Below are 24482 nucleotides of genomic sequence, written 5' to 3'. Positions count from 1 at the left end.
TCAGAATACTTATACTGGAGGAGTCTGATGAGCTATACAGCTTTTTCTCACAGATGTGCAGTGTTGTGGGTGAATGGTTATGATGTAAGCTCGTGTTGATGATGTGAGTTTCTTGTTAATGATGTGGGTCCGTGTTAATGATGTGGGTTTGTGTTGATGATGTTGGTTAACGGTGAGGATGAGTCTGTGATATGACGTGACTCGTGTTGAGACCCTGTGTGACCCTCGCCTTCGTCTCCCGCTCTCCACGCAGAGACCCGGACCGTGTGAGAGACGCCGCGAGTTCTGTGCACCCTGCACTGTACGTGTACCAGTCGGGGAGCGGGCAGTATTATTGCGGTGAACACCACGCTGCCCTCCAAGTTCGACTCCCGCTCACGGCCACCAACACTGCTGACGATTACCTCAGCCGCTCCTGGGCCTCCCCGTGTAGCCGTTGCGAGCAGCACCGATGAAGGCCGGCACGGCACGTGACACCAGTGTTGGTGGCCGTGAGCGGGAATCGAACCCTGGGTGGCAAGGTTCGTAGCGAAGCGCGCTAATCACTACACTACCGCACACACACAGACACACACAAACACACAGACACACACAGACACACAACAACCGCCATTCGCCACTAAGTGGCGGTGACGTCACCACGACGCTTGTGCCAGCCCATGTGCACCTTGAGGCCACGTGAAGTGTCGAACGCCCGCTGGCAGGAGGTCATGGGGCAGACCCAGGTGCCACGGGTCGACTGACTGAGATGACTGAGATGGCTGCCTGATGCACCACCTGTGCCCCCTACTGTGCCAACTTGCTGTGCTTTAGCCACCCGGCACTCCGCTCGTTGTTGTGAGCGTCGCTCCTCCGTCCTTCGTTGGTGTTGGAGGGCAACTGCCTCCAACTGCCCAGTAGCGTCCTTCACGAGCCTCCTCCACTGAGGCCGATCTTGACACCGCTGGTACCAGTCATCGACAAGTCCACTCAGCTCCACGTCCTCCTGTACCACATCACTCCATCTTTTCTCTAGCCCGTGCTGTGCCTGTTTAGCCCCCTCGATCCGGCCGAACAAAAGCTGTTTAGGCATGCAGTGGCTGGGTATGCAGGCTACATGACCCAGCCAACGCAGCCTTGACTGCCGGAGGAGCTCACCGATGGGACTTTGCCCAGATCTTTCAAGGATTTGTGAGCTCCTCACACAATCCAGCCTGGTTAAACCCAGGATGGATCGTAGGCAGGCCAGCCTAAATGTTTTTAACCGGCGAAGATGCTCCATTAGGGTGGTCCACGTTTCGCAAGCGTAGAGAAGGGAGGGAATGACTGTTGCCGAGAAGACCTGAAAATTCGAGCGGAGTGACAGACCAGGCAGCTTCCACACAGCGTTACGCAACCGATGAAAAGATATTGCTGCTCGACTGATTCGGAGTGAGACCTCCGCTGCCAAACCGGAGCCGGTCATGAGCACACTGCCCAGGTATGGGAAACTTTCCACTCTCTCCACAACTGCCCCATCACCGATTGAGAGTTGTGGGGGTGGAGTGTCTGATGGTACAAAATACCCAGGCAGGTGCTTAATTTTGGTGGGGCTAATGGTAATGCCCCACCTCTTAGTGGCACATTCCAGTTTCAGCAGAAGCGTCTCTAACTCCTCCTCTGAATGAGCAGCAATTACCAAATCATCGGCATACATAACGTGGTTGACCAATAGGGAGCAATCCCTTGACCGCCCCCGGGCATCAATCAGTCTCCCATTATATCTGTACCAAATGGAAATTCCCCCGGTACAGCTATTGAAGGCTTCACGAACTACGTGGTCAAAATAGATGTTAAATAATGTGGGAGCCAGAGGACATCCCCGTCGCACCCCAAGGTGTATAGGGAATGGCTCTGACTCCCAGCCACGTAGTTTTACCCGGGCCCACTCACCATCATGAAGGTCCTTAATGATCGTGAGCAGAGGGTCAGGGACTATGAAAGCACGAAGAACAACCCAGAGCCCAGGCCTACTGATGGTATCATAGACCTTGACCAGATCAATAAAGCAGAGATGTAGGTCTTGTTGGAATTCCCTACACCTCTGCTGTAGCAGACAGACAGATAATATGGCATATGTGAAAGACCTCCCTTTCCTGAAACCGCATTGGGGCTCCGCAAGCCTCTCCTCAGCGTGCCTAGCAAGGCGATGTTGAATAATCCTTGCCAGGACCTTTCCCGGCATACTGAGGAGTGAGATGCCCCTGTAGTTGTTACAGTCTGTGCGGTCCCCCTTCTTAAAGAGGGGGACCACCAGGGCATATTTCTAGTCCTATGGAACCCGTCCAGTGGTCCAGACTGTTGTCATGATGTCATGTAGGGCAGTCTGTGCACAAACGCCACCCTCCCTCAGCATTTTGCTTGGGAGATCATCTCTGCCCGGTGCCTTTCCTGGTCTCAGACTCTGGATCGCCTTCCGTACTTCCTCAACCAATGGCACCTCAGCCAGCCACTCACAGGGGGTGACTTCCAATATTTGAGGCACCGCAGCCTCAACAGGGTCATCCCCACTTTGTCCCACGTTGTTTTCCTGGGTAAGGGATTTCCCCTACCCTAGGACCTCACAGAAATGCTCAGAAAATCTGCAAACTTGTTCCTGGGGGTCGGAGATTGGATCACCATTTTTTCCCCTAATGATGGTAATAGGTGTGGTGCTGCAGGTTACTTTTGTCATGAAATTAAAGAGCGATTTGTTCTTGCGGGCCACTGAGGCAGACTCCTATCTCCTCAGCAACCCGTGACCACCACCCATTCTTGCAGCGCCTCACGGCTCTCCGAACCTCCGAGCGAAGGCTGCGGTAAGCCTCCTCATTCTCTGATGTGGGATGCTGTAGACGATTAGAGTGGGCCTTTCGCTTTTTCTCAACCATCCTGAACACCTCCTCTGTCATCCAGGGTCTTTGGGGAGGTCTGGACCACGTTCCCAAAGCAGCCATTACAGCTGCATGAGTCACAGTCCTAAACCTTGCCCATTTACTCTCGACATCAGGAGTGGGGGACGATGCCAACCCCAGCCGCAAGCGTTGATGAAATTCTCGCTTGCAACTTTCATAAGCTAACTGAGACCAGGCCACTTTAGGTTGGAATGGGGTCTTGGGTGTACATCCACCACCGGAGTGGAAGAATGGCAGGCGCATCTTACAGATGACTAGTCAGTCGATGGTCAGAGGGCAGATCAGCTCCACGGTAGGTCCTGGTGTCAAGGACATGGGCTCGCATCCACTGATCCGTCACTATGTAGTCCAGCAGATGTTCTTGCTTGGATCCAGCATGCATCCGTGATGTTGTGTTAATGCGCCGATGCCGGAACAGCGTGTTAGTAATTACAAGATCATTGGCTGCACAAAAATCTAGCAGCCTCCTACCGTTGTTATTGAACTGATCTGGCCCATGCCTTTCAATCACTACAGACCAGGTGCAGACACACAACAACAACTGCCATTCGCCACTAAGTGGCGGTGACGTCACCACGACGCTTGTGCCAGGCCATGTGCACCTTGAGTCCACGTGAAGTGTCGAACGCCCGCGGGCAGGAGGTCACGGGGCAGACCCAGATGCCACGGGTTGACTGACTGAGATGACCGAAATGACTGGCTAATGCACCACCTGTGCCCCCTACTGTACTAACTTGCTGTGCTTTAGCCACACGGTGCTCCGCTCGTTGTTGTGAGCGTCGCTCCTCCGCCCTCCTTTGTTGTTGGAGGGCGACTGCCTTCAACTGCCCAGTAGCGTCCTTCACGAGCCTCCTCTACAGAGGCCGATCTTGACACTGCTGGTACCAGTCATCGGCAAGTCCACTCAGCTCCACATCCTCCTGTACCACATCACCCTATCTCTTCTCTAGCCCGTGCTGTGCCCGTTTAGCCCCCTCAATCCGGCCAAACAAAAGCTGTTTAGGCATGCGGTGGCTGGGCATGCGGGCTACATGACCCAGCCAACGCAGCCTTGCCTGCCGGAGGAGCTCACCAATGGGACTTTACCCAGATCTTTCAAGGATTTGTGAGCTCCTCACACAATCCAGCCTGGTTAAACCCAGGATGGATCGTAGGCAGTCCAGCCTAAATGTTTCCAACCAGCAAAGATGCTCCATTAGGGGGGTCCACGTTTCGCAAGCGTAGAGAAGGGAGGGAATGACTGTGGCCGAGAAAACCTGAAGCTTCGTGCGGAGCGACAGACCAGGTAGCTTCCACACAGCATTACGCAACCGATGAAAAGATATTGCCACTTGACTGATTCGGAGTGAAACCTCTGCTGTTACACTGGAGCCGGTCATAAGCATACTGCCCAGGTGTGGGAAACTCTCCACTCTCTCCACTACTGCCCCATCACTGTCCGGCAAAACAACCCCCTACCTCCTCGCGGTGCCGGATGGGCAACACTGTCGTGGACAGTGCTGTGGGGGGAGAGCCAATGCCCATGGGCCTCTCCCCTCATGGCGTCTGTGACCACCACAGTGGCTAAACGGGGGCTCTGGACGGGTGCGAGGGGCTGGTAACCCCTCCACCTTCAATTTATTACCACGAAACTACGAATTAAACATAAATATGTAACTAATAAGCTTGTGCCGGAGGCCCCGGGGGGACAGGCGTCTATAACATCTCCTGGCCAAACCCCAATTGGCGGAGCCAGGAGATTAAATCTTCACCCTCGGGGCTCCTCCAAAAACAACGAAAGCCACTATGGATGGCCACGTGGAATGTTCGTACGCTCACTGCGGAGGAGAGGCTGCCACTCCTTTGTCAGGAACTGGATCGGTACTGCACACACACACACAGACATACAGACACACAGATGAGACACAACATACATCCGTCCTCGAGCCGTGACGTCATATCCGCTTCCGCCCAGTGTGCCGCTGGAGCCACGCTGCGAGCTGCGTGCTGAGGAGCGCCTCTCTGCACGAAGCCTCCTGGAGCCTCTCCCGGAGCAGTCACCATGGAGGCTCATGGGCTGCGCAGTACCTCACGCACCCTCGTGGCGCTGCTCGTGACGAGCTACGCGTTCCTCACGTCTGGGCCCACGGAGGAGAAGAATTTCTCCCCGAACTGGCTGGTTAACCTGGGGGGAGCCTGGGAGGTCCAACCGCCACAGGCCGGGCAGCCTCTACCTCTCGCCAAAGCGACCGTGGCTGTCCACATCAGCGACCGGCTCGCAGATCACGAAGCCAAGAGGGAGCCTCGAGTCGCTTCCTCTCCCAGCCATGGCGTGGAGGTTCCCCAAGGAGGAGGAGGAGAAGACGACGACCCAGCTCCCTTAGGGTGGAAGACCTTCATGGAGATGCTGCACAGCAGGCCGGTGGCCATCGCCTACGAGGTGGCGAGTGCAGGGATCGCCCTCCTCAGCCTCGGAGTGTGGCTGAAGAATGCAGTGGTGAGTGCCAGCTTCACGATTACACAGACCATAGCATGGCACCGCAACAGACACCACACGCAGAGCCACCACACGCAGAGATGTATCACGCATACAGATCACTCGCGTAGATATAAGAATCTCACTCGCATATGTAGTAGGTTCAATGAGACGTAGACGACGTAGTCGGAGGCACACTTATTTATTATAATGTTTCACTCAGCACAGGCCAATGTATACAACACTCGAAGGGGTAACGGCCCCTTCACCTGTCTAACAGGGAGACCCCATTAACTCTAGCCCGGCTAGCCTACTCCCAGGTCCTCCACTCGAGAGCTAGGGGAGGCTAGCTGATCCAGCTCTGGCCAAGCTAGGATCACGGCACCCTTAGTCACCAGACCGGCTCTTACCAGAGCATCGGCTCTGGGCTCTCGGGGCCACGCCACTGGCTTGCCCTGGTCGGTCCTTAGAAGGACAGCGATCCAGGGGAGTCCCAGAGCCTATCTAGCCGGTCTTCACTCTTCACTAGTTAAGCTGAATACTGAACCCCGTGCCCACCGGCTCACTGCCTTATATAGCAACTCCCCCACGAGGGGTGGGGCCGTGGGAGATCACAGCGCCGTTACAGCCCCCCAGGGCTAACCGATGCGGACGTGGATGTAAGCATCCTTCCGCGTGCGGGCATAACCACCCCTCGTGTGTTTGTTCGCCCTCCCGTAACACCCCTACACATACACCACACACACAAGTATATATGACATCCACTCACACATCCTAGACAAAGTCGCAAACACCTTGCTCAATTAATTATGCTTAAATATTATCCACTGCAACTTTAAGGGTGTTTTTTGTTACTGGCAGCGTGGCATTTGGGACATGTGGACTCAGCTGTCCTTGTGCGGCGTTGGTGAGTTGCCCTGGTGCGGACAGAACTATTTCCCCAGCCAGTAGAGTCAGAATAATACTATTTATTTATGGTTGAGGAATCCGATGAGCTATGAAGCTCTTTTTCACAGATGTCCAGTCGGGGCTGGTAAGAACATTACAATAACAAATACTACAAAAACATGATAATAGTGCAAAGTACATGAAAGGTTAACAAATCACCCAAAAACAAACAAATAAAACTAAACCACCCCCATCATACAAAGCCCACTGAGGTACTAACTTATTTTTCAGACGGAACCTGGTCACAAATGATAGATCAACAAAGTGACATCATTTGGACATTCATAGCAGCAAAATAATCTAAATTATCGAAATAAATGTTTCTAAATGTGGAGGGAAAAACCAGAGGATCAAACTACGCAGGGCCATGGCACGTGACCAATGACTTTTGTTTATTGCCGAGAATCCAGCTGTTAGTCAAGGCTGAACTAAAGAGAGGGAAAGATACTTGTTGTCGTGCTGTACATTACAAATACTTGTGCAATGTTTTCAACAGTGGCGTCCGCGACCTCCTGCCATGCCAGCAATGGCCGTCCACACCACCAACCTCCCGAAACAAAAGGCTCGGTCGAACTTGGCCGAGATGGTACCTCAAGCAGCTTCTTCTTTAGGCTGTTGGATGACGGTTCCGCAAGATGGAGAATACCCGTCTCCCTCAAGGTGGACGACCTTGATGAAGATGCTGCACAGTGGGCCGGTGGCCATCACTTACCACGTGGAGAGCACGGGGATCACCATTACCAGCCTAAGAGTCTGGCGGAAGAATCAATTGGTAAGAGAGAGTGTGCTGGCTTCACTGTCACATAGAGAATCAGCAGGACACCACAACAGACACACACAGAGACACCACACCCAGAGAGGCATCGTGGATATAGATCACTCAGGCAAATGTCATAATCTCACATGCATAGATGACACAAATCAGAATCAGAATATTTATACTGGAGGAATCCGATGAGCTATTAAGCTATTTTTCACAGATATCCAGGAGAGGCAGGTTAGAACGTTACAAGAACAAACAATAAAAAATCACACTCACACCCTCGACAAAGTCGCACACATTTATTACAAGCATACACATTGTTCATGCTGTGGATTACAAATAGTTGTCCGATATTTGCGACTGAAAGGCAAGTACAACACCCGTGTTCAATCAATGGTGGTGGTGTGGCAGATGGCAAGTGAAAAAAAATATTTGAGTGGATGTGACCAACAGGGGAAGAAGGAGACTGCAATCTCTTGCCTCTCATACTGATTTTGTTTCCGGTTTTAAACAGAAGTCATCGCAACGTGGACGAATTTACCGAAGCCGCCACATGAGAGGATCCATGTGGAAATTGGCTCGGGGCAAGCGCCACCCCATGAAAATCAAGAGGACCCACAGATCCCTCAAGACTCGGCTGGATGGCTGCTCCATGATGAATAGCTCACCAACACTTAACAGCGCACCCACCAACAGCACCACTCCTACCAACACCAGCACTCCTACCAACAGCACCACTCCTACCAACACCACCATGACAAACCCCACCCCGACCAACATTGCTATCTCGACTAACACCATCACACTTTCAAATACCACCACCTCTACCAATGCTATCCTGACTAACACCACCACCTCTTCCAACCCTACAAACCCTACCAACAACATCTTCTCCACCTTCACCACCACCAGGGCCGACACCATTACCCCAGCTGAGCGTGAGTGGTGTCACCTCATGATCATGGCCCGCACCAATGCCCGCTGCACTACAATAAGCTCAATTATCCCTACCAGCTCAACCACCAACTCCCCCGCTCCTACCAACTCCACCACCTCGACCAGTCCCACGCCTACCAACATTACCTCCTCTACCCTCACTACCACTCCCAGCCACATCACCCCAGCTGAGTATGTGTCCAGCCTCATGATCATGAGGGAAAAGAGATCACTCTTCATGGCCCGGATCAATGCCTGCTCCACCACTCCTACCAACTCCACCACCTTTAGAATCCGCACACCTACCAACACTACCACCCCTCCCAACACCGCTACCCTGACCAAACGCAACTACTCCGACGAACACCACCACTCCTACCAAAACCAACCCTACCAACGCCAACCCTATCAACACCAACCCTACCAACACCATTATTCTTACTACTACCCCTACCAACACCAACCCTACCAGCACCAATCCTACCAACACAATGACTCCTACCAATACGACCACCCCAACCGACACCATCACTCTTCCCAACAACAGTCCTATCAACGTTACCTATCCTACAAACGCCAACTCTATAAACACCTTGACCCCTACCAACACCACCACCCCAAATAAGAAATAATACAAAATAAATAACATTACAACATCGCTGCACCCTTTGCATGTTAGCGTGCTGCCCTACGAAGCCGGCGACCGGAGTTAAATTTCCGCTCATGGCCAACACCAGTGATCGACTCAGTCTCAAATTAGTGCCTGGTACTCATTTAGCTGAGGCTACCTCGCATGCCAGTCTGTTAAATCTTTACGGGGGATCTTTGTCTTTGACATATCTGTGGGCTAGAGTGTAGCTTGATTTATTGTTCATGTGAGGGATGCGCTTTGCCTGCAGCCGCCACTACATCTCCGCTCATGTGTGTTTAGCCGCGTCAGTGACGCGCCACGATGTCGCTACTGCTGCTGTCACTGTCACGACCCGGTCGGTGCAGGGTGCTCTGGGACGAAATAGAGAAGTGGCACGAGGATTATCGCTGCTACTTCAGCAGATCAAGAACGGTTCTCATGGAGTCATCAAAATGCACCTGAAATCACAGCTGACCATCTCAATCACATCTGTGAAATGTCAACGGTGGTGTCCGTTGCCCCTGCTGTGAGTGGTGGAGATGTCCTTGAGCAGTGGTGATGTCCCTGAATATTGGTGGAGTCTGTACAACGCGGCTGCTGTATTCGTGATTAAAGAACCTGAGCCGAGCGTGCTTGGTGGAGCTCAGCAGAAGGTGATGAGCCGGAGGTGTGAATTGAAAGTTCGAGCTCAAGGCGTGAGCTCAAGGTGTGAGCTCGAGGTATAAGCTGGTGATGCGGTCTGGAGGTGAGCACGCGGTGTCCCTGTGCTCACAAGCGTGGTGCGGGAGGTGGCCCGAACTAAACTTTTTATTTACCAGGTAAGGCCCACTGGTCCAATAGCTCTTTTTCAGAAACTACCTGGTCACAAATAATATCTCAATGAAGTGGCTCATCATCTGAAAATATATGTCAAATACTAGAAACGTATGTTTCTCAATGTGGAGGGGAAAACCAGAGGAGCCGTAGAAGAATCTACGCGACCACGGAGAAAACACGCAAACTCCAAATAAACAGGTGTCGGGGTCGGGATCGAACCCACGTCTCCCTGTATACCAGGCGAGGTAGTTGACATCTCTCAATAACTGCCTCCTCATAGCCGTATCTCCACATAAACAATGCGAGTGGTTCTACTCATCCCGTCAGCCTTCTGAGAGTAGATCTCAGCAGCATCATTGATTCAACACAAGCAGCATCCTGGTGAGGATTGGACACTTGGTGACTAATCAGCAGTCAGGCTTGCTTGAACCAACACTGATGAATTGCCAGGTCCTCTTGGCAGGGACCCACTCTGATAGACATGGATCAAGTTCAGCAAATAACTCTGTCACGCACTGGCTCGAGCCTGGCCCTGCGGATGTCACTGGAGTGCACGGATACACGGCACCCTCTCCTGGGTGAATCTCTGGCTGCGATGGCAGTGGCGCACGAACACAATCCCGAATTAAACAAAATCAACACATTCGTTAATAACCCGGCGGCCTTTAAAGAAGAACACATACAGGCGACGCTTCGGACAATGGCCTTCCTATCCAAGCCGGCAGCTCGCCACTTCAACAGTTGGGACGACTGCCCCGAGTGTCGGTGCGTGGCCTCTACCCGCGGCCTCTGCTCATGGTGGAGGTGGCAATGAGACCAAAACCTCATGAGCTAAATGACCTAAGGGGCTGTCCATAAATGACGTCACGCGATTTTGGACGACTTTTGACCCCACCCTCCCTCGTCACACGGCGTCACGAAAAGTCAGACCCCCCCGCTCAAATATGACGTCACAAAGCTCTGCCCCCCATCCCCCCACAAAAAATAAAACACGCTTCAAATCGCTTTAAAGTATTGTCATTGTAGTGCGTATTTAATGTGCCGCTGCTCTATGATGTTGTAGGATAAAACATTTATTAAAAGTATATTTAATTAAGTAGAACGTGTTGACTATATTTATTTAAAGTTACGCATTTTGATGTGACGTCTCATTTCTCAACCCCCCCCCCTCGTCACACATCGTCACAAATGTCTGACTCCCCCCCCCCCCCCTAGGTGCGTGACGTAATTCAAGGACGTCCTCTAAATAACCTAACCAACATGGACGTCCTCTAAATAACCTAACCAACATGGACGTCCTCTCAATAACCTAACCAACATGGACGTCCTCTCAATAACCTAACCAACATGGACGTCCTCTAAATAACCTAACCAACATGGACGTCCTCTAAATAACCTAACCAACATGGACGTCCTCTAAATAACCTAACCAACATGGACGTCCTCTAAATAACCTAACCAACATGGACGTCCTCTAAATCAGTGCTCCCCAACCTTTTTGGCACCAGGGACCGGTGTCATGGAAGACAATTTTTTCACGGACGGGGGGGGGGTCATGATTGGGTCTTTCTCCCTTTTCAAAGAAGCTGACTGAGACAAGTGCGCAGTGCGGGAAAGAGGCGCTCACCTCTTGCTGCTGTGCGGCTCGGTTCCTAACAGGCCACGGGCCGGTACTGGTCAGCGGCCCGGGGGTTGGGGACCCCTGCTCGTCTCAATGAGCTCACCAACACGGACGCCCGATCAGTAATCTCCACCGCCGCCGTGTGGCCACGTGGTACAACTGCAGTGCCACAGTGCGGGCGAGGCAGCTGCGGCACTCTGCGCTGTCTTCGCCGAGGGGGTCCGAGGGGGGTCAGGAGGGGTGCGGGCACCTCATCGCGTGCCGCTTTCAGACGCGCTTCTGCGGCCATCGCTCTTCCTTCCGATATTTGGAAGCCATTGGAGCTCTGCACTTTTAAATGTCTTTGACAACCCATTTCTTTAGAACTGCTTTTTGTGCTTAGTTTGTTGTCCTTCACCAGCAGCCAGCACCTCCGATTATCGCGGTTGGCTAGGCTACGTACGGTGCGATAGAAGTTCAACATACATGTTGTATGTTAGTGCTGTATGTTGTGCATTGGTGTTGCAGCCAGCCAGAAACCGGCGCGACCAACAATATCCCCAAGCTCTGTGGTCCTACATTGGGATAATTTGTCGATACCGCATTGGCAGTGGTGCACAAATAAAACTCACTGAACACATTCGTTAATACCACGGCTGCCTTAAGAGGAAAATATATCATGGGCGATGTTTGAGGCAATGGGCCCCATTGCATGGCATATGTTTGCCCAGTTCCATTCAAGAGCGAGTATGCATGTGAGGGGAGAGAACCAACGCGTGCGAGGGGGAAACATTAAATCCCCTCGAGATGGAAATGTCTCCGCTTGCTGCGCTTCCAGACCCTGGATAGGACAGGAGATGGCGACCTTAGCGACCACGGGGAGTTTCACAACATTTGTGTGGTGATCCACACGTGCACATACACACAGACTCACACACTCACACAGACTCACTCACTCACACAGACTCACTCACTCACACAGACTCACACACTCACACAGACTCACTCACTGACACAGACTCACTCACTCACACAGACTCACACAGACTCACACACTCACACAGACTCACTCACACAGACTCACACACTCACACAGACTCACACACTCACACAGACTCACTCACACAGACTCACACACTCACACAGACTCACTCACTCACACAGACTCACTCGCTCACACAGACTCACACACTCACACAGACTCACACACTCACACAGACTCACTCACACAGACTCACACACACTCACACACAGACTCACACACTCACACAGACTCACTCACTCACACAGACTCACACACTCACACAGACTCACTCACTGACACAGACTCACACTCACACAGACTCACTCACACAGACTCACACACTCACACAGACTCATTCACTCACACAGACTCACACACTCACACAGACTCACTCACTCACACAGACTCACTCACACAGACTCACTCACTCACACAGACTCACTCACTCACACAGACTCACTCACACAGACTCACACACTCACACAGACTCACTCACTCACACAGACTCACACACTCACACAGACTCACACACTCACACAGACTCACTCACTCACACAGACTCACACACTCACACAGACTCACTCACTCACACAGACTCACACACTCACACAGACTCACTCACTCACACAGACTCGCACACTCACACAGACTCACTCACTCACACAGACTCACACACTCACACAGACTCACTCACTCACACAGACTCACTCACTCACACAGACTCACACACTCACACAGACTCACTCACTGACACAGACTCACTCACTCACACAGACTCACACACTCACACAGACTCACTCACACAGACTCACACACTCACACAGACTCACTCACTGACACAGACTCACTCACTCACACAGACTCACACACTCACACAGACTCACTCACTCACACAGACTCACACACTCACACAAACTCACTCACTGACACAGACTCACACACTGACACAGACTCACACACTCACACAGACTCACACACTCACACAGACTCACACACTCACACAGACTCACTCACTCACACAGACTCACACACTCACACAGACTCACACACTGACACAGACTCACACACTGACACAGACTCACACACTCGCACAGACTCACTCACTCACACAGACTCACACACTCACACAGACTCACTCACTCACACAGACTCACACACTCACACAGACTCACTCACACAGACTCACACACTCACACAGACTCACTCACACAGACTCACACACTCACACAGACTCACTCACTCACACAGACTCACACACTCACACAGACTCACTCACTCACACAGACTCACACAGACTCACTCACACAGACTCACACACTCACACAGACTCACTCACTGACACAGACTCACACACTCACACAGACTCACACACTCACACAGACTCACTCACACAGACTCACACACTCACACAGACTCACTCACTGACACAGACTCACACACTCACACAGAGGTGTTTGTTTGTTTGTGAGTTCTTATCTGACGGGCACTATTTTACTTCACCGGGTGTTAATATCCCCAGCGGTTAACAGTACTCTCTTTATTGTCAGCCAACACTGGTATAAACATGAGCATTTTCGTTTCTTTTCTATCATGTGCATCTGTAAAGTAGTAACTTGGCAGGAGACGACTTCACGGGTAGCACACTCTTTATTTTCGCCAACTTGTAGTTACACGGATGACTAACACCCTACTTCGTTACACGGGTGACCAACACCCACTTAGCTACACGGGTGACGGACACCCACTCAGCTACAACTTCGTTACACGGGTGACCAACACCCACTTAGCTACACGGGTGACCAACACCCACTCAGCTACACGGGTGACCAACACCCACTCAGCTACACGGGTGACTAACACCCACTCAGCTACACGGGTGACCAACACCCACTCAGCTACACGGGTGACTAACACCCACTCAGCTACCCGGGTGACCAACACCCACTCAGCTGTACTGACACGGGCTCTTACGCCCCGTAGCCTTCCGGGACACACCCAGCCGGGGTGCCCGTCTCGGCTCTGGGTACCACCGTCCCGACCCACACGGGCGTCGGACTACGGTCCCCCCAGTCTCGGCTCCGAGCCACACAGGGCCCCTACCTCCTCCACCCCGTCTTCGGTCTTCAACTGGTTAACACTGACCACGAGTGCTCTCGCGCGTCCCCCTTTATACCCCTCCTGCGGACGTCGCTGAGAGTACCCACTTATCTGACCAATCACTGCGCACTCGCTACGATCCTCTTTTCCCAGCTTGTGTGAGCGCGCCTCACCACCGGCGCGCGCGTCCATGCCACGCCCACACCGCGTGCCCAACCCCGCGCCCCGTGATCCATCACTGCCGGCGCACGTCAATACCACCACTACATCACCCCCTACCACATAGCTCGCAGCCGACCCGGCTGCTAATAAAACATACAACACCCCTTCACTCCCATGTGTGCCCCGTAACATAACACAAACCCTAACAACACAACATGAACACCGCAATCCGCAAAACCCAGCAACCGCCACACCCGCAACAAGAACAACATGCACAATCCGGCGAGTGGCAACGATACTGTGTATGCGGAAAGAGTAACAATAAAAAAAAATTTCTTTAATCATTTTCTCTTCTTTTCTCTCCGACTCATGCAGCGTCCCAATGTCCGAGTGTCCCTTGAACGGGACATTACCCCGGCAGAGGGGGAAGCCGGCAACGAAGTCGGGCTTTAACAAAAAAAATAATTTTTTTTTTTTTTTCATGAAAAGTGTTGCGTCCTTGCCCGAGTCCGCCTTGCCGGACCGTCGTATGGCACAGGACGCAGTTGGCCATCCGGCGGCGCCGGCAGTTCAGGAAGGCATGGGCCAGGCATCGGGGCTCCGTGCGAGCCGCGGGGTTCCGGTTCCCGACGGTCAACAGCCGTCAGGTCCGAGACACCTGGGGGTGGGTCAGGTGGAGACACGTGAGGATCAGTCTGCGACACATCCCTCCCCGAGTCGACGGTCACATCACACGCTCGGTCGTCACGGCACAACCCGGGGTCACGCGGCGCCGCGTAGGGTTTCAGTCGGGAGGGGTGCACGTACCAACGGCGTTTTCCCCATTTAATCTGTATACTCTGGGGTCGTGCAACCCGCACAATTTCCACCGGTCCCCTCCATGGTCTCAACAGTTTGGGGGACGTAGCCAACGGTGCGTGTGGACAATGCAGCCAGGCCTTATCGCCCGGTTCCCAATTGTGCGTATGCACCTTCCGTTCATGCAATCGCTCGTTCGCGATCTGCCGAGAGCGTGAATTCAATCTCGCAGCCTCTCACGCCTCAGCCAATTTGGCGATGTTAAACTTAATGTGGTCTGCCAATTTAGATTTTGCCCGTGGCTGTGAAATCCCCAGTTGGACGTCCATGGCCGGATCAGCCTCCCGCCCATACATCAGAAAAAATGGAGAAAACCCCGTCGCCGCATGGGGTGCCATCCGATAGGCCGCTAGTACCCCCGGTACCTGTAAGTCCCAATCCACCTGGTCGTCGCATACCTGTTGGCACAGCATAGACGTAATCGTCCTGTTCAGACGTTCAACCATACCGTCAGTCTGCGGGTGGTACGGGGAGGTACGTACTTTCTTTGTACCCAACAGGTCGCACACCTCGCGCAACAAAACACTCGAAAAGTTTTTCCCTTGATCCGTCAGCAAGCGTTCGGGGGCGCCTTTGTCCAAAACGTAACCTTGGACAAAGGCGTCCGCCACTGCCGCAGCCGACTGGTTGGCGAGTGGCCACGCCATGGGCCAGCGGGTGAAGTACTCTACGCCAACCAGCAGGAACTTATTTCCCCGAGGTGTAGTGGGAAAGGGCCCCAAGATGTCTAGCGCGACCAATTCGTTCGTGCGCGAAACTTGAATGGATTGAAGTGGTGGATTAGCCGCTATTGGTGGCGGTTTTCTTTTAGCGCACCCTACACACCCCTTAAGAATGTTCGCCACGTCACTGCCCATCCCAGGCCAATAGTAGTCTCGCTGAATGAGGGCGAGCGTTTTGTGAAACCCCAGATGCATGAGTCGTTCATGGGCAGCCAGGACGACCTTACCCCGTACAGCAACCGGCACCACAAGCATGTGACGCCGGGACATGGAGTCCCACTTCATCAAGAGGCCCTGTCTGCACACCCAGGAACCGACCCGCGTTTCCCCGCCCTCGGGAACGTTAACCTTCCGACGTAGCGCGAGTAGGGAGCTGTCGGCCATTTGCAGACGGCCCCACTCGATGAGAGGCAATGCTAACAGTGAGTCCCTCCCCGTGGGGGCGTCGACCCCCGTAGTATCCGTGGCGGCTAGCACCACTTCCGTGGGGACATCGACAGAAGGTTTACACCGCGCCGATCCCAACTGACATGCGCATTCCGTACGCGTCGGCAACCGTGACAATGCATCCGCATTCGAGTGGCGCAACCCCTTGCGGTAAATCGTCGTGAATTGGTAGTCCTGAAGGACCTCCAACCATCGGGACAATTGGCCGGATGGCTGCGCCACCCGCATAGCGTATTGGAGAGCCGCATGGTCCGTGCGAACCGTAAAGTGATGGCCATACAGATATGGCCTGAATTGCTGTATAAAAAACACAATCGCCAGCAATTCACGCCGTGTCACGCAGTAGCGTTGTTCCGCGGGGGACAGAACCCTGCTACCGTAGGCGACCACCCGTTCGACCCCCCCGACCACCTGTGAGAGCACTCCCCCGATACCCGTGTTACTGGCATCCGTGTCGAGCACAAACGGTTGCGTGAAATCGGGGTAACACAAGGGGGGAGCCTGCACCAAGGCGTCACGAAGGGAGCAGAACGCGGCCTCCTCCTCCGGCCCCCAGTGAAACTGCACCCCTTTAGCCGTCAAGGCGTGCAGGGGCCTGGCTATGGTGGCAAACTGTTTGACAAAACGACGGTAATAGGAGGCAAATCCTATGAAGCTGCGGACTTCAGTAACAGAGGTCGGTGTTGGCCATGAGCCGACGCATTGCGTCTTAGCAGGGTCCGTCGAGATCCCCGAACGGCTAACGATATGGCCCAAATACATGACCGATTCCCGAAGCAGAAAACATTTAGCCGGTTTAAATTTAAGCTTCGCGGAACGCATCCTGAGAAACACTGCCCTCAGTCGCTGGAGGTGCTCCTCAAAAGTTCGGCTGAAAACGATGATATCATCGAGGTAAATCAAACAGGTGTCCCATTGAAGGCCTGACAAAACCAATTCCATGAGCCTCTGGAACGTGGCAGGAGCGGAATGTAAACCCATGGGCAATCGGTTGAACTCAAATAGGCCTCCCGGTGTCCGGAAAGCGGTTTTAGGTTTTGATTCGTCATCGAGGGGCAATTGCCAAAATCCCGAAAGCAAATCGAGCGTCGAAAAAAACTGTGCTCCTGCCAAGGCATCCAGCGACTCATCCATCCTGGGGAGCGGATACGCATCGGCCATTGATATTTTGTTTAGGCGGCGGAAATCAACACAGAACCGCAGGGATCCATCCTGTTTTTTAACCAAGACGATAGGAGCACCCCACGGACTGGAAGAGGGCGCAATGATGTCGGCCGCCAACATGTCATTTACTGCCGACTGCACATGCTCCTTCTCGGCTGGACTGAGCCGGAAGGGATTCTGTCGAATAGGGGCCGCGTCCCCAGTCTCTATGTGGTGGCGCAACAGGTCTGTGCAGCCAATGTCGTACTTGTGCCTGCTAAACACGTCAGCGAACTCGAGCAGCAAGCCCCTCAATGCACCCAACTGCACACTGGACAAGGTACTGGACCCGGCACACAACGAGTCCAACCACTCCGTCCCCTCCTCACTTTGGGGATGCGTATCAACATGTGAATCGGCGTGAGCAACGAGCTGTTCCTCGACGGGTAGCGGCGCGGCGTGAGCGAGCACCGTTCCCTGCGTAATCACGGCCGGCCGCGACCCCGTATTCAGGACCACAACGAACGGCTCACTGTCCCCCCTCACCATGGTCTGGGCCACCGCTAAGTCGAGGTCCCCTTTAGCCCTGTTAGACGGCCCCAATAGAACTCCCTGCGCCCCCGCATCCGCCCCAAGGGGTTTTCTCAACCGAAGGGGTACCAACATTTGCGATCCCGGGGGCACCCGTACAGTCCGGGTTGCCAGCGCCTGCACCGTCGTACAAGCCGTGCGTATCTTATTTGGACTCTTCAAAAACTCAACCCGCCGACCCGACGGAAGCTCAATGCAGGCCTGGTCTATGAGAATTTTTATGGGCATTTTAGACAGAAAGTCCGTGCCTAGTAAACAAGGAACGGCCAACGATGATGATACAAAAATAGGACCCGCTAATTTAATGTCGCCAATACAAATATTCGCCCGAATCTGGCCGATGATTCCCAAAGATCCCCCGTTTGCCGCGTAAAATGGTACGTCCACCGGCAGAAGTGGTCGACATTGTACGGGAAGAATATTATAAATAAGGTCCGAAATAATAGTGGCCGACGCACCCGTGTCCACGAGCACCCGGACCTCAACCCCGTCAATGTACCCCGTTACCACGGACGACCCGGCCGACGCAGCCACAATCCTGTGGGCCAATTCGGACCACTCGACTGCCTTCGGGCCGTACGCGGACCCCTCTCGCTGAACCGAACCCCCGGCGCCCATACACGGTCCCCCCACCGCTAAGCGGCGACCCGAACGTGCCGTGCGTGTGGACCCAACGTGTGAGGCGCCGCGACTTGCCGGGTTCAGTTGGGATGTCTTGAGTCCCTGGTCGTCGTCCGGACGTGGTCCCGCGGTGCGTTGACGCGGGGCCCGGCACCCGGACGCGACGTGGCCCCGAAGGCCGCAGTTGTAGCAGACGACGAGGGACGTCGTAGGTTTCGGTTGCTCCAGCTTGCGGGAGGAGCGTGTGGGCGAACGACCTCCCGTTCTCCACTCCCCCGGCCTCGAACCAGCGAAGGCCTCCTCCCGAGGCACAGCAGGCTGAGGTCCGATGATCGTGGCGGCCGGTGCCCCGTTCTCCACCGATGCGCAGACGACCGTCGGCTTCCGCTGTAGGACCTCGTAAGCGTGGATACTCGTGGCAATCCCCAGGGAGCAGATGTCCATCTCGTCCGCCGTATTAATGGGAACTCCCAATCCGTGAGCCAGCGCCAGCAGCTGCTCCGTCACCATGGCGTCCTTCCCCTCCTTGTCCATGCGGGGAAAAGCTGAATCCGCCAGGGCGAGCAGCGCCGTGCGATAGGCGAGCGTTGTTTCTCCAACCACCTTCCGCCGATCGTAGAACTGGTGGCGACAGGTCGAGGGCGGCCCGAACACCTTGGCCAACAGGTGCAGCGCGGCCTGGAGCGTTGAGCGGGACGACCTCGGGGCAGACGTGAAGGCCGCAAGCGCGTCGTCGTCGAGCATCGCTGGCAGCGCGCGCAGGGCAGTGGTGTCGGACCACCCCGACATTTCTTGATGCGCGATGAACCGTCGCTGGAAGGCTCCCCAGTCGCCCCCGTCCGCCTTGAACACCGACAGCGCGGGCAATCGTTGCTGGAGAACTCGATCGTCGTTGTCGTCGTTGGAACGATTTTCCCGCGCGCCGCTGTGGTTGTAGAAAATGTCGGCTCCCTCTGCAGGCGCAAAATGGAGAGCTCCGGCGCTCGCCGATGACGCGGGCTGCGCTGTGTGGAGACCTCTGGCCACGTGGTGTCCGCGTTTCCCGCCAACCGGAGGCGGACCCTCAAAAATGGCGCCAACTCCCAAACTTTTGGCGCGAAACGCCTTATGGCGGGAACCCTCCAGCCGCGCCGCCTCTTCCAACCCCGCAGGCGTTCCACCGGCCGCTGGAACGGAGATCTCCGCCAAGATCGCAGCGGCGGCGAGCAGCAACTCCGCCAGGCGGGAGTGTGCGTCCTGCAGGCTGGTGTCGGAGGCGGGCGGAGCATCGGCCATTTCCGCGAAGTGCTGCATCGGCGGCAACTCCTCGTCCTCTCCTCCCGAGGGTGGTGTCACCGGTACGTCGTCGTCTCCCCGGTCTTGCACGTGGGAACGAGAAGTCTTCATTGTGTCCATTCTCCTTGAAGACAGGTTTACTTCTGACGCCAGTTGTAAAGTAGTAACTCGGCAGGAGACGACTTCACGGGTAGCACACTCTTTATTTTCGCCAACTTGTAGTTACACAGATGACTAACACCCTACTTCGTTACACGGGTGACCAACACCCACTTAGCTACACGGGTGACGGACACCCACTCAGCTACAACTTCGTTACACGGGTGACCAACACCCACTTAGCTACACGGGTGACCAACACCCACTCAGCTACACGGGTGACCAACACCCACTCAGCTACACGGGTGACTAACACCCACTCAGCTACACGGGTGACCAACACCCACTCAGCTACACGGGTGACTAACACCCACTCAGCTACCCGGGTGACCAACACCCACTCAGCTGTACTGACACGGGCTCTTACGCCCCGTAGCCTTCCGGGACACACCCAGCCGGGGTGCCCGTCTCGGCTCTGGGTACCACCGTCCCGACCCACACGGGCGTCGGACTACGGTCCCCCCAGTCTCGGCTCCGAGCCACACAGGGCCCCTACCTCCTCCACCCCGTCTTCGGTCTTCAACTGGTTAACACTGACCACGAGTGCTCTCGCGCGTCCCCCTTTATACCCCTCCTGCGGACGTCGCTGAGAGTACCCACTTATCTGACCAATCACTGCGCACTCGCTACGATCCTCTTTTCCCAGCTTGTGTGAGCGCGCCTCACCACCGGCGCGCGCGTCCATGCCACGCCCACACCGCGTGCCCAACCCCGCGCCCCGTGATCCATCACTGCCGGCGCACGTCAATACCACCACTACACATCCACAGTGACTTGCGCACAAACACGTCCAAGTCGAGGACGAGTAGCCCTGTTTTAGCCCCCCCCCCCCCCCTCCCGATACGTTCCATTCATTGGCTACCACATTCTGATAAGCTCCTCTCCTCCTCTCCTCCCCCCTTTACTTGTATTTAAGAGCTTGCATCTTGTATCGCTGCCTCACTTGATGCAGCAAATCTGGCTGTGACGGTCCCACCTGATGACGGAGACTTGTGTTGCCTCCGAAACGTCGTTATCTTATTGTTTTATTTTTTATTAATTTCATTTTTTACCTACGTGACTTTACCGAAAGAACTAAGAGTATAGTTATTTTGAACGCCATTCAGCTCTCTAAGCTTCCTCACGAGAAAAGGTTGCGCTCGCATTGTTGAAGGTTAAACGTACGGCTCGAGTAGAGCCTTGTTGTCCTTCTGCACCTCCGTATAGCACGGTCGGCTACGTACGGTGCCAAAAATGTTCAACACATACAGACGGTGTGACAGCATAGGCAGCAAGGGTGTTGCGGTCAACTGGGGGTATTATTATTATGATATATCCGGTCATCCTTACAGCCGCAGCTTTTGACTAGCCATCGAACAAAAAGATGGTCACGACATTGCACGCTTTCAGATGTGCTTATGTGGCCTTCTAGAACGCTCTCCTTCTGATATTACGAAGCCCAATAGAGCTCTGCGCTTTGAAAATGCATTTCTTTAGAACTGCTTTGTGTGTTTCGTTTCTTGTCCTTCCTCCGTACCTACGATTAGTTGGCTATGTATGGTGTGAAAGAAGCTCAATATAGATACATACATGATGCCATCCTGGTGAGGCAAAGGGGAGAGGTTCATTAGGCTCCGTGTACTCTATCACTGCACCGTTCAGAATCCACGCAGCTAAAGAAAGTAGATTGTCGTCGACCACTCAAAAACCACGTTATCACGGTGCACGCATTTCCGCATTGTAATGGTGCATGCGTTATAACGGCAGGCACGTTCTGCATTATAACAATGGTGCGTAAAATATTCCCGAATGGAAGAACTGCATTGTAGCAAAAACACGTGATAGTGTGATAACACTGCGCATTAATCGACGATTCGCAGTATACTGGCGCTGGGCGGTTGATTGGCCACTTGGCAGTTCATTACGTGACATTGCACCAGGAGTAGTTCGATTATAAATAAATAAATGTTTGGTAAATTTGCGTATACATGACGGGAATTCGAATTTACAATCGTATTTACAATCGTATTTTCAATCTGCAGCTGCCGGAAGATCTTTCATAGGAGGTTGTTTGACGTGTTAGTGGGGTGGTGGAGGAATGGTTTCTAAAAAAAACACCAAGGTTGCTCACTTCCACAGTGTGGAAGAGAGGCTGCCACTACTATTTTGGTAGCTGGACCAATACCGCTTGGACCTCTGTGGAATACAGGAGGTTTAGTGGACTGGTTTTGGTGAATATAGGGAGGCTTCCATTCCTGTATCAGAAGCTGTCCCGGTACTGCTTGGACCTCTGGGGCATACGGGATGTCTGGTGGACTGGTTCTGGCTCCAGTCACCATGAGGAGTAAACTGTTCTCCACTCAGTATAGGAAAGTGCCCGGTCAGCGCATGGCACGTGGGTCTATTCCATGACCTTCTCCTGTCAGCAGTCACTTCACATGGCTGCCTCGTAGTGCACCTAGCCTGGCACAAGTGCCGTGGTGACGATACCACCATTTATTGGTGAGTAGCGGCAGTTGTTCGGGGAAGGCGCAGAGCCCTGGGTCGATTAAAACGATCACTCACCGCCAATCTCAGCTACAGCCGGGAAGTGATCTTGTGTCGTTGGGTTCATAGTGCAATGCGCTAACAAATGGGCCACCGCTCCAACGTCCGCACTCCATAAACATACACCCTCTTGTGAGACTTTTGAAGCTGTGCACTGCGAAGTGCGCATTTCAGTGATTGTCACTTTTGATTTAATAAACGATAATGAATGTAATCGAAACAAATCACGGCTGAAGTGGTTTCTCAATTATGTTCACGAAGTTCGAGCATGACTGGCTACGTATGGTGCGATATAATTTCAACATACATACAACAAGGAGTCAAAGAGAAACATACAGACTCCCCATTGAGAAAACAAAGTCACGCAAAGTCACCCAATTTTTCACAACGACACCTTTATGACAATTTTTGAGTACGACGTTTCGCTGGCGAATTGCCCGATGATGCTGGATGCATCATCAATTGCTGGATGCAATTACTAGCGAAACGTCGTTCTCAAAAATTGTAAATGTTGTGGTTTCACTCTTCAACACACCGGTGGGCTAAAGTAGTCAACTATTTGTCTTTTGTCAACGTGACACTTTATTTGCTGATTGGCCGTGTCGGGTGGTAAAGGGTTACGACACATTTATAAATAACGTGATCTAACCCAAAAACGTTTGTTATGAATAATAGTGGTCGCGAAAGCGACCAATATTATTGTCATCATCTCAGCCGACAAGGGCAATGTCACTGCCATCATGGATAATACCATATACAACAACTAAATTCAGTACCTTCGTATGGATGGTAGCTAGTGAGGGAAAAAACGTATTTGATCCCCTGCTGATTTTGTACGTTTGCCCACTGACAAAGAAATGATCAGTCTATAATTTTAATGGTAGGTTTATTTGAACAGGAAGAGACAGAATAACAACAACAACATCCCCCAAAACGCATGTCAAAAATGTTATAAATTGATTTCCATCATAATGAGGGAAATAAATATTTGACCCCCTCTCAATCAGAAAGATTTCTGGCTCCCAGGTGTCTTTTATACAGGTAACGGGCTGAGATTAGGAGCGCACTCAGGGAATGCTTCTAATCTCAGCTTGTTACCTGTATAAAAGACACCTGTTTACAGAAGCAATCAATCAGATTCCAAACTCTCCACCATGGCCAAGACCAAAGAGCTCTCCAAGGATGTCAGGGACAAGATTGTAGATCTACACAAGGCTGGAATGGGCTACAAGACCATCGCCAAGCAGCTTGGTGAGAAGGTGACAATAGTTGGTGCGATTATTCGCAAATGGAAGAAACACAAAAAAACTGTCAATCTCCCTTGGCCTGGGGCTCCGTGCAAGATCTCACCTCGTGGAGTTGCAATGATCATGAGAACGGTTAGAAATCAGCCCGGAACTACACGGGAGGATCTTGTCAATTATCTCAAGGCAGCTGGGACCATAGTCACCAAGAAAACAGTTGGTAACACACTACGCAATGAAGGACTGAAATCCTGCAGTGCCCGCAAGGTCCCCCTGCTCAAGAAGGCACATATACATGCCCGTCTGAAGTTTGCCAATGAACATCTGAATGATTCAGAGGACAACTGGGTGAAAGTGTTGTGGTCAGATGAGACCAAAATAGAGCTCTTTGGCATCAACTCAACTCGCGTGTTTGGAGGAGGAGGAATGCTGCCTATGACCCCAAGAACACCATCTCCACCATCAAACATGGAGGTGGAAACATGCTTTGGGGGTGTTTTTCTGCTAAGGTGACAGGACAACTTCACTGCATCAAAGGGACGATGAACGGGG

At 53.1% G+C, this 24482-nt stretch overlaps 1 protein-coding gene across 3 annotated transcripts; it reads left to right on the top strand.

The window, feature by feature from the left end:
* The first annotated feature begins 251 nt into the window (after positions 1-251).
* On the top strand, positions 252-8923 carry LOC133338979 (probable serine/threonine-protein kinase nek3). 3 transcript variants are annotated; one of them, XM_061547110.1, is made up of 4 exons: positions 252-301; positions 4867-5388; positions 6812-7087; positions 7593-8923. In XM_061547110.1, exons 2-4 carry the CDS (start codon positions 4954-4956, stop codon positions 8637-8639), a joined length of 1758 nt encoding a protein of 585 aa, XP_061403094.1. In that variant the 5' UTR covers positions 252-301; positions 4867-4953; the 3' UTR covers positions 8640-8923. The 3 variants fall into 3 exon arrangements, with proteins under 3 accessions (XP_061403094.1, XP_061403095.1, XP_061403093.1); XM_061547111.1 differs by lacking the exon at positions 252-301 and adding an exon at positions 350-521 and having other exon boundaries at positions 7596-8923; XM_061547109.1 differs by lacking the exon at positions 252-301 and adding an exon at positions 350-521.
* Positions 8924-24482: the final 15559 nt, after the last annotated feature.

The sequence above is a fragment of the Lethenteron reissneri genome, unplaced genomic scaffold (genome assembly GCF_015708825.2).
Source record: "Lethenteron reissneri isolate LAM-NWPU_2019-01 unplaced genomic scaffold, ASM1570882v1 scaffold_1639, whole genome shotgun sequence".
NCBI lineage: Eukaryota > Metazoa > Chordata > Hyperoartia > Petromyzontiformes > Petromyzontidae > Lethenteron > Lethenteron reissneri.
Note: the sequence above shows the minus strand (reverse complement) of the source record. Positions and strands in the feature narration are given on the sequence as shown.